This window comes from Chelon labrosus (assembly GCF_963514085.1).
Source record: "Chelon labrosus genome assembly, chromosome: 21".
Lineage (NCBI taxonomy): Eukaryota > Metazoa > Chordata > Actinopteri > Mugiliformes > Mugilidae > Chelon > Chelon labrosus.
The window spans coordinates 2,288,379-2,305,342 of NC_140354.1; the positions used below are offsets into that span (position 1 = coordinate 2,288,379).

The following is a 16,964-nucleotide window of genomic DNA, read 5'->3' on the forward strand; positions in this document are numbered from 1 at the left end:
ACTGTAAATGCAGCGAACAGTAAAAGTATCTCTCACTCCCCCTATTAGAGAATAGGATTATGGCTCTAATATTGAGGCTGGATGGATGGATTGATGCTCTGACAGGCTGCCGAACATTTACAGCTCTTCTAAACTATCATCGCTGCTGCAACAGAGAGGATGTTTCTCTGCTTTTCTTGCAGCAATGTCATTTTTATGCCTTTAAACAGCTGGCGAGCTACATTATCCAACTCTGACGCCATCCACAGAAACAGCAATAAACTGTCACAACGTAGAGTGATGTATAGCCCTATCAGATGCAGTGGCTTGGCTCTGGATGCTGTGTAGGTATAACCTGATACACTCTTGGTGCAACTGTTGGTGGTGTTCCTGAGCACTACTGTGTATGTTTACAGTGTACGCGTGATGCTGAATATCTAATCCAGTGGCCAACAGCATCATTTCTGGTGAATGGGAATGTAGTTTCTAGTTATTTTTTTCCACCCAAGTGTCTCCGAACATTATTCTTTTACCATGCAGATAGCATAGTCCAGATTAGTCAGGTGAAAAGTTTCTAAAATATCTTCGACATTGTAGTGAGAGGGATTCACTTTGCCCTGGGTATCACATCTCAGGCTCAGGCTGACCTACAGTATTGAGGAAATCTGCACCTGATAACAACTTTTGTGTTAAAATGGTTTAAAGTACCATATTTTCCCTGTCAGTACAGAATAACACAGGAAGTAGTTTCATTATTATGTAATATGAGATTGATATAAAAAAAAAAAATGAGTATATTCCTGTGTAAACTTGTGCATGGGTGATTTTTATGCTGGTTCAATATGCCTGTATGAGAGGGCAAAAGGATGAGTAGGCGGGTGACTGGATGCACAGCGTTTTTGGGTAGAATAATAGAGTGTGTGTGTGTGTGTGTTAGTAAAAGCAGCTCTGAAGTGCATTTAACTGGCTGGGAGGGCGATCAGGACCCCCAACACCCTTAAAACGCAAGAGTGAGTCAGCCAGCACTACAATGCAGGCCTGCAGTCCTGGTCATTTCAACACAGGATACTCAATAACAATAATAAAAAAAAATTTTAAAAAAATGGGCGGCACAGCAGTAGTTAGCACTGATGCCTCACAGCAAGAAGGGGCTGGGTTGAATCCACAGGACAAGCAGTTACAGAAGATGAATGAATGAATGAAAAAATAAAAATCACATGAGCCTGCAGCATGATAATATAACTAGGCAAAAATGTACACAGGTATACATTTATAGCCATTAGCGCCACCATCCTGTGGCACTGTGACACATTATAAATATTGCATTGCATCCGGCTGCTTCTCCATCTCCGCAATTTTCGAATTGATTGTTTTGGATCAATAAAGATGGAACACATCAAGGAAAGGATAAGTGAGGAGGTTCGGAGATACAAACGTATACAAATGACTCGTCTTGGGCGAAATTTCGGCGGAATTTCTGTGAAAGTTTCAGAAGGCAAAAAAGACACAGCACTGACTACCATTTGGGTGGTGTTTTTACAGATCCATGTGTTTTTCCAGACTGGCGAGCCCACAAGTATACATGGCTTGCACCGGCGTAGACTATGTGCGTAGGTTACGCTGTGTATGTCCCTCAGAGGTATAAACTCCACTTTAGACTCTCAGCTTCTCTTCATTTACATTTACATTACAGTTTAATTGACACCTTATTGAAAGTGACTTCTCGGGGTGAACAGGTTGATGGTTCAGTGTCTTTGACTCTTTGACAGGAGACACAGACCTCTGTTGATGAGAATGAAGCTACATTTGAGAAATTTTAAACAAGCTTTTATTTTACATTGACACAACAGTTTTCAGACTTGTATTTAATGTATATCCTTTTATTTACACATTTACTGACATTTACTACCTGAAATAACTCAAGTTATTCATTTACTATTTGATTATTGTTTAAGTTATTTTTAATCAACAAAATGATTGCTAGTTCAATCTTTTTATTCATTTGGATGTTAATGTGGTATGTCAGATGATATCCAGATATAAATCATTGCAGATCTTCCTCTGTCTCGGTGTGGTGCTCACTGCTTATATAGTAATCGCTATAATCTAGCATCGACTTCCTTTGATTTGTGATCTTTTATAGTCGCCAGTAAAAGTAACCCCCCTTTAGATCTGTCCTCAAGTGTTCCTGCTGTTATTAATGGCTGTCGGGAATCCAGTTGATTTAAATAAGAGTGCGGCACGCACGTAAGATCAATGGGCAGCTGTTTTAAGACAGAATTTATAACAGCCAGTGAGCGTCCTGCTGTGCTCACTGTGCAGATTTTGCGCTGATATCGTGAGCTCACTTCCAGACTGCGCGGTGTAAATCATAGCAAAAGGCCAGCAGCCGGGTCAAATCATTTAGGATTTCATCACGGCAAAAGAGCATGAGCTACAACTTTATCATCACCAGCGCGGAGTGGTGAACAATCCACCTTACAGATACCTCAGTGCTCCTGCCAGTTTATTAAACTGAGCTGAATAGATTGTGATGTTTTCCAGGCTGTGGATATGAACCCGAGGTGAGAAAGTTTAAAGGACGCTTTCTTCTCCTGTTCTGATACAAACCACAGCTTCAGAGAGTGATAACACAAGGAGTGTTACATCAGATTTGGTTCTGTGCAACAGTAAGTTTGACAACAAGTTCATAGTTTGAATAGCTTCAACCAAAGGGGAAGACACTAGAGCTGGAATGGCACAAGGAAAATCATTGATCGCTGTTTGGTTATGAGGTACAGTGGCCCTGAAGGTCAAAACACAACGACATTTCACAAAATACATCGACTTTTCAGATTACGGAAAGGGCAGGGACAACACTTCTTATTTCTGACTGGACAGAACCCGACAGTGTTAACGTCATTTCCTGTTTCTACTCAGCTGTGTCCGTGCACAAGTTTTAAACCGTGTTGGAAAGAATAGAGGACGAGAAGGCATTACTAGAGGAATATTTTGAAAGAGGACATATATATTATGTCATTCTTGATATGCTTTCAACCCATCATGACATTAACATGTCCCTCAGAACAGTAAAAGCACGGTTAAAGGAGTCAGTACTGAGGAGACAGGGCACCTACGTCCTCATTGTGCGTCCCCTCGGCCTCTTTAAATAATGCCAATGTCTTTCCGCATGACATGCAGAAATTTGGCAACGACTCATATTTCTTTCCACAATTCTCTTTCTTCTGTCTGTACCCGGCTGGCCTTAGGCAGATGGGTCCCCCCATATGAGCTGGGTTCTGCTCGAGGTTTCTTCCTGTTAAAAGGGAGTTTTTCCTTGCCACCGTTGCCTTCAGGCTTGCTCTGGGGGTTTCAGGCCGGGTTTTTGTAAAGCGTCTTGAGACGATTTGTATTGTTATTGACGCTATATAAATAAAATTGAATTGAATTGAATTGAATGTGGACAGTACATGTTGTCTGCAACATCTACAAAGCAGAAAATGCACACATTTTAGAAGTCAAAGCAAGAGAAACGTAGCCGTTTTTGCTTCTGAAGATTTTAAAGTAATATATATATATTTATATATATATTTTTTAATTTGTCTAGTTTCATGTTGTTCCCCATGTCTACAGAGTACAAAAGCATTGAAACTCCTCCTGCACACCACACATTTTCCAGTCATGTCTTTCATCCAGTCAAAACTGAATCATGCATCACTAAGATATGTTTTGGTGTTTTCCAGGCTATTAGCATTCTGACTCTGCTGGACAAAGCTTTTACGTTCATGCCGGTCCATTAATTCAGGTCTCAGGGATTAGGCGGCAGTTTGGTGGAGTGCGGCGCTGTGCTGCAGGCAGGTCTCCGCTCAGTCCTGCAGAGAGGACGCTTTAGGTCCTACAGCGGCGTGGCGAGTGCACCTGACGGCTAGTTTCTGCTTTGTCTTATAGCTCTGCCTTGATCACAGTGGAAGGATCGGTACATCAGCTCTCTTTTCCCTCACATCGACCAAGAGCTTTTAGAGAGTTACAAAGCTTGGTTGAGCTTGTGATGACATGCAGCGGCTTTGACGTCACAGCAGACAAGCGCTGGACAGCGACCAGTCCATTAATATTGGTTGTTGTTGGTACTTCTGTCATCCCATCATTACTACAGATTTTCCTTGACATCACCCCATGAATGAGTCAGTGTAAGCCAGTTTCCTAATTTTCATTCTGACGCTGAATTTTCACAATGTTCCACCATGCTTGGTAGATTGGCTCTGAATGCTGTTGGTCTGTGTTACTGTTGAGAAACAAATAGTCAGGATTCTTGCTCAACTTTGCTCAGTTTGCCTCTGTTTTCCATGTGTCATTATACTTCACCAGCAGCAAATGTTTACCTCTGTTGCAGCACTAGTGTTTTTCTGATATTCATGTGCAATTTCTCTCCAGAAAAAGTTGAGCCGATCAGTGGAATCAGTGGAAGCTTTCATTGTAAATGTGCTGTGTCCATGATGCTGATCACAAGTCAAAGTGAGGTTGTACGTGTTTCTAAAGAGACCAGGCTAGATGCAAACCAGTTTCCCCCCACAGAGCTGATTACATGATGTGATTGGCGTAGGTGAGGTGTTGCTTTTGCAATTGCTGTTATTAGCGTGAGGTGTTTACTTGGCCTGCGTTCTGGGAATGCCTTCCCCTGTGGGTGCCGTTGCTGCGGAGGGGCTCTTCTGAGAACTGGACAGCTTTCACCCCGTCTGACCAGAAGGCTGTGACGCACTCTGCTGTGACACCAGTGACTCATTGGTACTCCTGTTCCTGGATCTGTGAAATCTCACCCTTCGTCGCGGTCCCTGCCCTTCTCGGGCGACCTCGCTCGTCCCGGTGTTTCCACACGTCTCGGCCGAGATGCACAGATGGACGGGGCAGGAGAAATCCATCCCACTTCCGCTGACATCTCCTCAGCTGAGGGTGAAGGCACTCATCTCATCTTTGATTATAACAGCAGACGTACACCAGTGAAACACCAGACACAAAGGGAGAGAGCAAGGAAGTCAGGAAATATATATATATATAAATATATATCAGGAAAATCTTGTTTGTGTGTTTGTCTGTTGTCTAGTATTTAGGCCAAATAAGTGGAGCTAATATTGATTTTGTTTCTTGAAAACTTTTTAACATCGCTCATTTTTAGTGATGGAGAGTTCCACTTGCAGTTGAAGGTCGATAGACTGGAGTGCAGCGACTAACTGAGATATACAGTAGTTAAACTAATAACAAACAGACAAACGATTCTCTAAAGTTTTGTCTGATCAGGTGCTCCTTTCTGTTCATTCACTGTTGGACAATAAATCAGTTTAGAATGTGTTGACACACTATAGCTAAGGTTGGCTGATTTTACAGCAGCAACAAAACTGACTATTGGTTGAAAGTTAAAAACAAGCAGCAGTCTTATTTCTCTCTGTGTTTTTCAACCATCTATCCATCCAGGCCTCCTCTCTACACAAGATTTGTCACTATAAATACATGACCTGACTTTATTACCCCAAATCACCTGACTTTTATTTGATAATGACAGCATCTTGTGAAACTAGATTAAAAAAGAATAACTCTTCATGGTAGAACATACTAACAAATAAATAAGTGATTCTCTGAGTCTGTATACTAAAGCAAGCCTCTTATGGTAGCACATGTGCTACAGAAACTGTGACTATGGCTTCATGTTAAGTTCCTCTAGTTAAAAAGGAGAATTAACTGAGTGTTAAAAGATATGTTAGAGAGGGTCTGGCCTCTCAAGGGTTCCCTGCTCCCTTGCCAAAGTGTATCACAGTCGATCTCCTCCCTATTTCTTTTCCATCAACACATAATCTCAGGAGCAGGCAGAGCTGCACTGGCTCACAAACAGCCACAGATGCGGCTTTTCAGATCGGAAACGGTGGACATCCAGCCGTTCAGGGCAGAGAGGAGCGGCTTTGTTGGGAAAGCGCTCCGAGCCGAGCCGTGGGAGGTCAAACGACTGTCTAACATCTGTCAGTCATCCTCCAACGAGCCGAAACCTGACGGCACCTCGCTGCCTCCATTAGTCGGCCTCACACATCACCTGAAGCTGCGGCCGTGTTACATACCTGCCAACTGCTCAGCCTGCAAGATGCATCTTTATTGGCCTGTCCTCTAATATTGTATTCTTCTTGCTCTGTGGTTTATTTTTTACAAGTACATATACAAATGCTTTTGTGGTATGTGTCTAATATACATTTTAAACGGTATTTTGTAATTGTGCTTTTTGCAGATTTAACAAGCATCACTTCCTGTAATCTTAAGGAGTTTGTGTACTATATGTCACAAGTTAATGTGGATTTGTCTTCTAATATGGAAACTAAACCCCAGGAACTGACTTAGTTTAATCAAGAAGACAGATGAAAGAAATGCTGAATGAGAAGCTATTAGAACAGGAAGTGACGGCCATTTCACCTGATTAGTCCATGCTGTCGTGGGTTGCCGGTGTGCGTTTGCATTTCAGCCGGCAAAAAACCTTTCTGCACACTAAAATCTGAATGGTTGCAGTTTAAGTGCCACACGGCTGAGGATGGTGTGGGTGGATGCAAATAGGCCTTCACAACTGAATAGAGGGTTGAATTCTGAACTGCCCCTGCAGTCATGCCCACTTTCTAGTTATCAACTCAAATCCCAGAACGATATGATCCCTCCTGAAATTATACCCCATCCGCATATTCCGTGTCACTTTGAAATACATCACATTACTTTAGATAAAGACGCTCCAGCTGTCAACTTGCCGTGTCTTTAAGTGTACACAGAGTTGTTATGCCCCAGCGCTGACATGAAAAAAGCCTGTTTCCACAGCCCAAATATGCCCTGCTACATCTTTGTTGGGAGTGCGTGTGGATGATGGGAGTGATGGCACGCATGGGCCTCCCTGCCTTCACAGGGTCATTACTAAGATGAATATAGTGATTATAAGGATGAATAAGGTGTGATTATGAAGATGAATAAGGCGATTAGGGTTCTTGTCACTGCTGCTAGGGTGGCTGTTCATTAGGGGAGAGAAGATGTCAGCGTGTAACATGCGTGAACCTATTACCTTTTCGTCCACAGGGGATTCATATGCACATACCTATGAATGCATGCATAAATATCTGAATGCTGCAGTGGCGTAACTCCAGGCCAGAGGAGACGATTTATGTTCATTTGCACGGTTAAACGACCCAGGTATGCAATATATCTCTTTCCACTACCGCTGTGATCTGGCTATACGATTATGTGTTTGACCTGAAAGGACACAAGCATACCTGACTGCCTTTGCGGGTTTCTGCGTGGAGCCAGTGCTAGCTTGCAGGCTGCCATGCTGGTACTGTAACAGCTGCTGACTAATGCTGCTTGCTGTGTCACTGATGCTGCTGTGAGTCCAGGGGTTAAAGACACCTCACCGGCTCTGTCCATGTGATCCTTCCCTTGTAGGGGCCCAAAGAGCTATATCCATGGCAACCGAAGTGAACGATTCTGATGTCCACATGGCAACGGCTGCTGTAGGGACTGAGGTGGGAGGAGGAGGATATGGGGGAGTGCAGGAGAGGGGAGGGGGGGTTTGGATGCTGACGCATTCAGTGGCTGCCTGGAAAGTTTTCGAGAATGCCGCCCACTGACAAATCAGAAGTGGGCTTAAATCTCTCTCTCTCTCTCTCTCTCTCTCTCTCGCTAACTCCTTCTCTTTTAAACGCCACCTCCTACTCAGTCAAGTCCTCCTGACCCCCTGTAGCCCCCTCCCCACCCCCCCCACTCCTTCCATCATGCACCTCCTACGTATTTGTGTCTCATCAAACCTTTGTCTCTGTCGGCAGCGCTGTGGCAGCTGTGATCACATCTGATCACTGTTGGAGGGTTTCATGTGTGGGCAGGTGCGACCCGGATGTCTCTCTCCTCTGGAAGGATTTGTCCAGTTCTGCTACCTGCAGATATGCACAGTCTGATGATAGCCTGTGTGAATACAATGTTTGTGTAATTCATGCATCATGCCATCACAAGAACCTCAATGTGACAATGGGCTCACTTGTCACCCCACAAGTGAAAAAGCAGCACGTTGCAAATGATTTGGAGAATTTGCACTGATACTTCAGTGATACTTCAGTGATACTTCAGTGCAAATTCTGGATATCATGGCAGAAGAGTGTAAGACAGGTTGATGCATGGACCAATGAAATGGTCATAAAAGGTGTTTTCTAGCATTGTTAAACACCAGAGACACTGGATAATCCAAATCAACCATGTCTTGATATAGACCAACAATGGCAAGGGATGTAACTTGACTCATTTTTTTCAATAAAACTCTTCCAGAGTAAATTGATCCTCATGTCTAAAGTCAGTGCCGTGCCACTTTGAAGCAAAGAAGACAGTGGTCCCACTGCATAATGCTGTAGTGCAGTTTTGACAAACTTCTGCTTCTGAATCAACCATTAACAGCACCTCTGTAGCACTAAATGGATAAATCAAGCATGATCATGATCGTGGGCCCAGCCTCTGTGATGGTTGTGTGGTTTCCACCCACAGCAGATAATACTGCAGTATGATATGTTGGTTTTACCACTGACCAACCAGTCCATTGGGACAAGCTGAGACCATCTCAGGAACAGACAACATCACAAGTGGATACATTTTGGCAAGAAGTCCTTCTGACTTTGCCAAAGGGTCACTTTGATCAAATGAGCAGCAAAATAGAGCGAAGTCAAGGAGGGAGAAACGGCTCGTTGGTGCCTTAAAACGTCCCACCAGCAGGGCAGAAAATTGTCTTCTTGCTCAGAGAAAGATGGCAAGAGAGAAAATTAGTGTTTGCTTTTGCTGTCCTGCCTAATAACCTGGAGCCGGCGGTTGGCTCATGGTATCAATAGAAAAATCTTCTCAGCTGCATCATAGACCTCTTTCAACCAGTCAACACCTAAATCTTGGAACACTTCCACGTTAGAGAGGGCTCTGCCTCAGCCGAAGCTGATCCAAAACCCTGCACCTGTATGTAAACATCATCCCATCCTGGGAAGCTTCCTTTTAAAAAACATGAATAAAGAGCAACACAGCGACGTCACCAGGCCAGGAATAGATTCTCCCTGTGGTTCTATGTTTGTGCCAAAGGAGCCTGAAAATGGGCTTGACTCCGACCAGATAAACTCCAGTCCCCCAGGACCACACCAGAACCTTGCTGTGGTGGGCGACTATAAATCTACATCCACCCACCCCCCCTTCTCGTTGCCACAATAACCCCTCCTTTCCACTGCACTCCACTCTTGAGTGCTTCTGTCTCTCCAGGCTCTGTGATAATGAAGTGCTTTATGGCTTCAGAGGACAGGAGGGGACGCAGGGGGCATGGGGTTAGCCCATAGCTCATTCCCACAACAGGGGGGTCCAGTAACTGGGCTGATTGAGTAACTCTGGATAAACCCTCCTCTCTCTCTAAACTACCCTCAGACACATCTCTAGCCCCAGCTAAAGGTCTGAGGTTTAGTAATGGCTCGATCCCAGCAGGAGATCTCAGTTCACCTGCTCTTTTAATGGTATCAGCTCTACAATTATGACCAGTTGATTTATACAGTTCAGTCAGACTGAGTGGGTTGTGGATACCTTGTGGATTTCAAAATGATCCTGAACCTTGATGAGGGTTCCATTTTTCATTTAGTTAGTTTCAGAAATCTTTTGAGAATTAAACAGTATTTAAAGGTTGGACCCATTGGCTCCGTTTATTTAGTACATCATACTATTTATTCAATCACATTTAATCAATATATTTCGCTTTTTGATTTTAGCCTATTGATTGCCATACTTGCCAACTAACTCAAATCTGCTAACATGGCCAAACTGTCTGCTTTGCCTGTTAAAGAGAATAAATCAAGTTAAGCAGTTCATCATTTTGGCGTAGAGTGAAATATCTCCACAAATATTGGATGGATTGTCATGAATTGTGGTACAAATAACCCTCTAGAGGACAAACACTTAGGTAATGAATGAATGTAGGAATGAATGAAACAAAAGTTAGCTAGCTAACAGGCTAACCAATATGCTGAACATAGTATGCATCATACCTGATAAACATCAGCATAATGTACTTGCATGCCGACGTTGCAAGCCAAATCCATACCATAACTCTGACTTTCCGAGTCTAAGGCCAATTAAACTTCACAAAGAGATGATAAACACATTTGCTAAAACAGAACCATGCTTTCTGAGGTGCTGGGAGGTGGTATATGGAGCTGTTTCACCACCCACCCATAATTTATTTTATTTAATTTCTTTTTTTCCAGCTGTGAGCAACCTCCTCCTCCTTTGGGAGATCACTGTGCATCAGCAGCAAACTGAAAAGTCAGCTCTATTTGTCGTTTTGCCCCTTTTCTAATGTGAGTCATGCATCATTGTGTTGCTGAAACATTTGGAGTCTTTAAAAGTCTCTCTGTTTTATCTGATGCCCCTTCGTTTCAGGTTTCAGTCTGACAGTTTGCTTGTGACTCTTAAGGTCACAAGAAGAGAATCATGCAGTGGTTCAACATACTGTACATACAGGTGTTTCTCTTTGACTGGAAAGTGTTTTGACCCACTGAGCCTTTGGTAAACACCTCTCCGTTCAACAGCGGTCCCACGCTGTCAAAGCACTTAATGGCCGTGGCCCTGCGTTCACACTCACGTGGGGAGGCCTCTGAAATGAAAATGCCATTATAAAACATTTACCAGCCTGCTGAGTTTACATGTCTTACAAGAAAAGGACCATTTGGAGCGGTTAAGTGTCACATAAATCTTTCAGCACGCTAATTGAAGTGGTTCCCCCAATAGGCCACTCTCCACAGCTGGTATTACAAATCGCACAAGTGCGGATGGGCCGGCCAGCTGCAAACCAAATCCTACACCCACTTGATAATGTTGGTGAGACACACACATGGTGCTCTGTGGGTTGCTGCTGCCGCGAGTTTGCTCAGACAGCTCCACTGGGAGTGTGTAATGTAGTCGTATGTAAACACAAGTCATCTTCCAGTGAAATATGCTTTGAGAGGAGGCACAAGTGAGCCCTCCCCTCCCATCTCCCCTCACCTCCTAGAAATGCAACTTATTTAAAGCTTATTTAAGAGAGCAAGTTGAAGAGGAAGGTATTGTTATTTCTAGCAGCAGCCTGGGGGAGTAGTGGCTGAAGGGGGTGGAGTTACACCTACAGAATAGCTCGCTCCTGAAAGCTGCGATTAGCCGAGACATCGGAAGATAACATGCTTTGAATTTATTTAACTTTAGTGAACAGAGATCACCTTCCAGCTGACTGGGAAGAGCTTAATTCAAATCTCCGCAACTTTATGTCTTATATTAGAGCATCAAGTTCAGAAACTGCAGCTTCGTTAAACTCTGAAGGGCTTTTTCATGCCTCAGCAATTACTGTGACACTCAAACTTGATGTATTCCACCTCCCGCTTCATCTTCCCTGTCTGTCCTTCAGCACCTCTCTGTTACCTGCCCTTCCTATATTTATCTCTTCCTTCCATTACATTGTCTTTCTCCTCAGTTTTGTCCATCTTTACCTCTCTCTCGTCGTAATTGCCACAGAACCTGTTGATAGAAATCAATGCGCTTTTTGATTATGAGCCAGAGATGAGACGGTTGGAGAAAGAAGTGGTACATCAGATTGGGTCTGAGGGGGATTAGTGGGTATATTTGAGCAGAAGTTCCCACACTCATCCTTAAAGAGAAAAAAAATCCGCTTCCAATCAAGAAAAAAACAAATGTTTGTAATTTTGCAAGTGGTGTCAAAGGTTGGCGTATTGATAAAAACAAAATATGACAATGGGAAGATATTTTCATTTCATTTCATTTTTTAATGCCACTCTTTGAATTGCACTGTCTTCTGTTAAACTCCTAATACTCACACATTAGTGTCATTTTCTTTTAATAATTTTTTATTAAAATTACATTTGGAGGAAAATTGACAAGTGACGGAGATCAGAACAAACATTTCTCAGACAGCAAGCTCCTTTACACAAACACCGTAACCAAGTGGGAGAGCAGATCGAGGGTGCTTCGATGGCTCTTTTCATCAGAGGATACTCATTCTAATGTCTGAGTGCACATCACCAGGAGGTCCCCTTCTCTCAGCAACATGTGGGCCGTTCACATGTAACAACTACAACCTTGGTTACACCTGGCACCATGGTAACCAACACCTGTTCACCTAATTAGAGGGACGCTGGAGGGAGAGAAGATGAAGAAGTTAATGAAACGCTAATCTGGTCCCATCAAACGCCCAGGCATCTGCCTCCTCGCTGCAGCAGCATTTCGGCACAATGGCCGCCTTATGGGCGCCTCCCTCGCCACACCACCTTGAGTGACCTCATCAAAACTCCACACAGAGTAGAGCAGACAGGAGAGATAGTGGGAGGGAGGAGAGGCGGATGCTGCTTCCTGGATGGACACCGTATCTGGACGGCGAGGTGTCAGCCAAATGAACGAGCATTAAGAGATGAGGTTCCCTTTGCACAGCAGTTGGAGAGGCTCCAGGTCACACCAGCTGCACCGTTCGTGTTTACAAGCCGCCAACTGCTGCCAGAGAGGCCTGATGCTCAGGTCTGCTTCCTGAGGGGAGAGCCACGAGCCCACGGATAGAAACTCATTTGACACTATCTGTGCTAAGAGAAAATTTTTGAGGGTGTTACTGAAAACTGAAGAGCTTTTAATGACACCCTCAGCAGTTACCTACTTTATTTTTTCTACTAGAAAAAAAATCAAAAACATCCATCAAGATCATTGAGCTGAAAATGACACCTTCATATGACTTTGTGACCTTTTTTATTCTCAAAAAGCCAAAACAAATACTGAAAATGTTCTCCTATGAGAGTCTAGAATAGGTTTGTCATTTATGTGTGACTGGTCAATAATCACTATCAGTCTACTAATTGATCATCGACTAATTGATTCATTTTCTAATCATTCCAGCTCTCAAACGGTAGTAAATGTTCTTGTGTGAACTCTCCTGAACTGTCTTTCTGTGTTCCCCTGCAGGAAACTTCAAAGGCATGTGTAAACAGATAGACCACTTTCCTGAAGAAACAGATTACGAAGCAGACCCATCTGAGTACTTCTTACGTGAGTATATTCCCTCTTGGATTACGCATATCGTAGAAGTGACCGCAAGGAAGAAAAAATAAAAATCAGGCATTTCTCAAATGTCTTTTTTGATAATTGTCCCACTTCTCTCTCAGACTGGAGTGCGGTGCCAGTAGCTTCTCTTGGCCGGCGTGTCAGTGCTGTCTCTGCCTGCTTTTAGCGCGAGCCTGGCCAGGCTGAGCCCTGCCAAGCAGCTCGTCTGTTTTTACTGCTTGGCTGTGTGTAACATAACGTGCAGTGTTACAGTCGGCTGTGTACCCTGTAAACACAGCACATTGATTTCTGCTCTCTTTTCCTTTGTGCAAGCAAGACAGAGACGCTTGTCGAACTCATTTGCCTGCTAATCCTAAAAGTCACAACGATGACTCGGAGCTCATGATGTACTGTTACTGTTGTTTGGTCAGTGCTCCAGTTATGTGTTTGAACTGAGGGTTGAAATTAGAAAGAAGTTGCTTTAGCACTTTTATAGTGCTGCCTTTAATTAGCCATGGCCCTGCCACAGAATTGTAATCTTCATACGTTTATATTGCTATGGTTGCTGATGCCGGAGACAGCCGTTTCTATGGCTACTGTCACAGTGTAGCAACAGATGCAGACTGAAAGTGTTTCTATGGTTACAGCTCTATTGTTGCAATAAGTCAGAAACACAATACATAAATTAGTTATAAATATTTTTATGGACGCACTAAATCAGTAAATCTCCTTTTACTTTAGCAAGTTTTAGTTGAATTTTGATGTTGGCAGACATTCTTTGGTTGTCTTCTTTGTCACAAGGCAATCTGCTGAGACGGATTCATGAAGAAAGTTTTTGGAGAGCGTTGACATACCATCGGCTGGTATCCTGAAGATTTTATATGGACACATGTAACTTTAATATCACTGGTATTTGAATTTGGATACCGGTCTACTAGTGCCTAGTGAACAAAACAGAATGTGACATCAGGATGCAGGGATTTTAATAAGCCTGACTTGGAGGGCGCATGAAGTTTCAATGTCTTCTAGAGATTCACTCACTAGACCTAAGCTAGCTCTTAATGGTCACTATACCTCAAAGGCTAAAGCATGTTGTCTATTTCTTCACGTGTTAAATGCAGAATACGTGACATAGAGTTGTGGAGGCTTAAGATTAGTTTGAGGTCTGGACGATGCAGAAGTTGGTATTTTGTGCATTCTACTTTGTCTTTTCTTTGTCAGAACTCGATGCCTACAATACCCACAATCCCCACAATCCAACTGTTCCCCTAGAGATTAGAATTTTTATTTCTTGTAATTTTCACACTTGTCTTACAAGACAAGACATTTCAGTGTTGAGTTGGTTAACTGAACTTAGGTTGAATAATGAGTTCAGTAAACTGTCAGTAAATTACAGCTCTTCAAGAGTTAGCTTCTCAGTTAGCAGACAAATGTATGTTGGTAGATTTGATAATATATTTCAACACTCCCTGTTGGATTTAGCGCACACTCTATGATATCATAGAAATACAGCCACGTCCTTTCTGCAGTGGAATTGCCTGCAGTGATCTGAAACTAGAAGTCAGAAAGTGTCTATCTCCTCGTCTCCAGGACAGAGTTGAGACCTCTCTGAGAATCAAGCAATGCATGCCAGTGAAGGAGATTTGGCCTGGCCAATTAGGCTTTGTTTGACGTAGCGCTCTGAGCGGTTGTTCCCATCCGTATGTGTGACGGAGAACGGTTATGATAACATTTTCTAGTAATGATTGTAACGAAGCCAGAGCTGCTAGGTTAGACCGTTGATGAGGCGTCTCTCAGTCTGGGGATGACAGTCTCGGGGTTGAGGCCTCGCTCTGAACCTCCAACCGCTGTAGACGCGCATGTTTCTGAGTGTGTGTGTTAACCTCTTCCCAGTCTGTGATTGGAGGAGAAGGCCGCAGTGCTCCCAGTGGCTTGCCAATTAGGACACTCACATCCATAAATATTTCAGCCTCCTTCTTATATAGGTCAGGCCTCTCTCGATCACAGCCTCTCTCACTCCCTCTCCGAGTCTCTTCACCATCACACCCATAGTATTGCATGTCAGGAGTTGTACAGCACCTATTGTCATGTCAGCTGTGATGATTCACAGCGTTACGCTGCTTGCACATTTTTCCTTTGGCGCATGACGAGGTCGTGGTGACGCAGCATCTTGGTGGGTGTCTCTGTGTTAAACTCCAGTGACGTGTCATTACTTTTGTATATTTCATGGACACACCTGGTATTTCCATAATGAGGAGTTTCACGGCGCCTCTGGGTGGCCATGGAGAAAAGCTGCCTCTGCTCTCGCATGCAGGCGAGGGAGAGGAGGGATAGTTACGCAACAGATAACAATGCCACTCCAGGTGAAGGCCCGGCGGAAGTGACATCACCGGCGAGCGGCCCAAAATCAGGGGGACACAACTGTGATGTCATCAGACGGCTTAGCGAAGAAGAGAAGGAAGACGTTTTTGGTGATGAGGTTGCCGAGCAGAAAGACCAATCTGACTATATTCTGCACAACACCCCCCCCCATCCCCGCACTCCACCACGCACACAAACGCTGATCTGCTGCCAACATCCACACACTCACAGATACATACAAGCATGCCACATATCAGTAGCTTCTTTGTTTGTGCGTGTGTCCGCTCTCCTCAGCTCTCCCAATAGTAAGGCAGTTTTGCACATCCACACGGGGTTATATAAGCCAGCTGAGGCACACTAAAGCGCCAGTGGGTTTTTAGATCATGCCGTGTCAGAGCTCCCATCATCCACTGCTCTACTGGGCGCTAAGCAGCTGAGAGAGAAGAAAGAGGGGAAGAAAACGCCCAGTTATGCAAGCTGCTAATACTAAAACCGAAAGGCATCCCGTTCACTGGAACACAGAGAGGAGAAGATCGTGTGGGTCTGACTCCCATGGATGCACACTGGCTAAAAAAATGAGTCTATTTATTGATTAGTCTAGAGCTACATCTAACAGTTTTTTGATTAACACCTTGCATCCGCAGCAGGTTTGGGCCAGTTCCCCCCTGATTTGCATTCCCGAATTCAACTCTAACAAGAACTCTCACCATTTCCTATATTCAGGTTTCCACACATTTTTGTCCACATGTATCAGAATCAGAATCACTTTATTGTCATTGTACCAAGTTTGTATGTAGCGCTGTTTAAAATATTGAGTATTCAGCATTTCTCATGTTTTGTTTTTGCACTTTTTTGAGTTTTAGTTGAAAGTGTAATTGAAGACCAACCCCACGGTTCAGTACATTTTGTTCATATATTTCCTGTGTGACTGTGTCAGCCAAAATAGGCGTACACTAATGATTTAGGACATAGCAGCGAACTCCCACAATACATTTGCAGTGGCCCACAGCCAAATAGTTTCAGCATGAAGTCAATGAAGACTAATGTGTACTGCAAAACTGAAATGGTCCCCCGTTTGTACCCCCTCAGTTAACCGTCTTATGAAACTGACTGGGCGCTTCTGCCCCGAGCTTGCCCTGCCTCCGCTGTTTGATCCGAGAGCTGACATTGATGACAGAAGGGCAGACCTGTCACAGCCTGTGTCACCCTGGGGCCTCGCGGCAGACTGGACGCTGGCCTGAACTGGCTTTGGTGTCGCCCGATAAAATCAATGGGTCTGGGGCAGGACATGCAGGGACTTGTAGGGCAGAGGCAGGGGGTGGCAATGAATCCGGCTAGCCTACCAGTTCAATCTCTAGCACCAGTTCGAATAGAGAGTGTGTGTCTGTGGCGGGGGGGCTGGGGGAGGGATGTGATCACATGAGCAGGAAGGGACTGTCAGAAGGGTATATAATGTGTTAACACAACAAACTTAACATCCAGCCCCAGTGTTTGCTTCGCCAGGCGTCCCATTCGGTCACGCTGACATTGAGCGTCCCGTACTTTTAGCAGTATCCAAGGCA

At 44.0% G+C, this 16,964-nt stretch overlaps 1 protein-coding gene across 1 annotated transcript in view; it reads left to right on the top strand.

Moving 5' to 3' along the window:
* Window positions 1-16,964, top strand: part of cacng2a (calcium channel, voltage-dependent, gamma subunit 2a) — a gene marked incomplete at its 3' end in the record, with an annotated part of 50,089 nt that overhangs the window by 20,334 nt on the left and 12,791 nt on the right. The window contains exon 2 of the mRNA XM_084570859.1: window positions 12,964-13,047. Within this exon, the coding sequence (XP_084426985.1) occupies window positions 12,964-13,047 (84 nt within the window). The remainder of the gene's footprint in view (window positions 1-12,963; window positions 13,048-16,964) is intronic.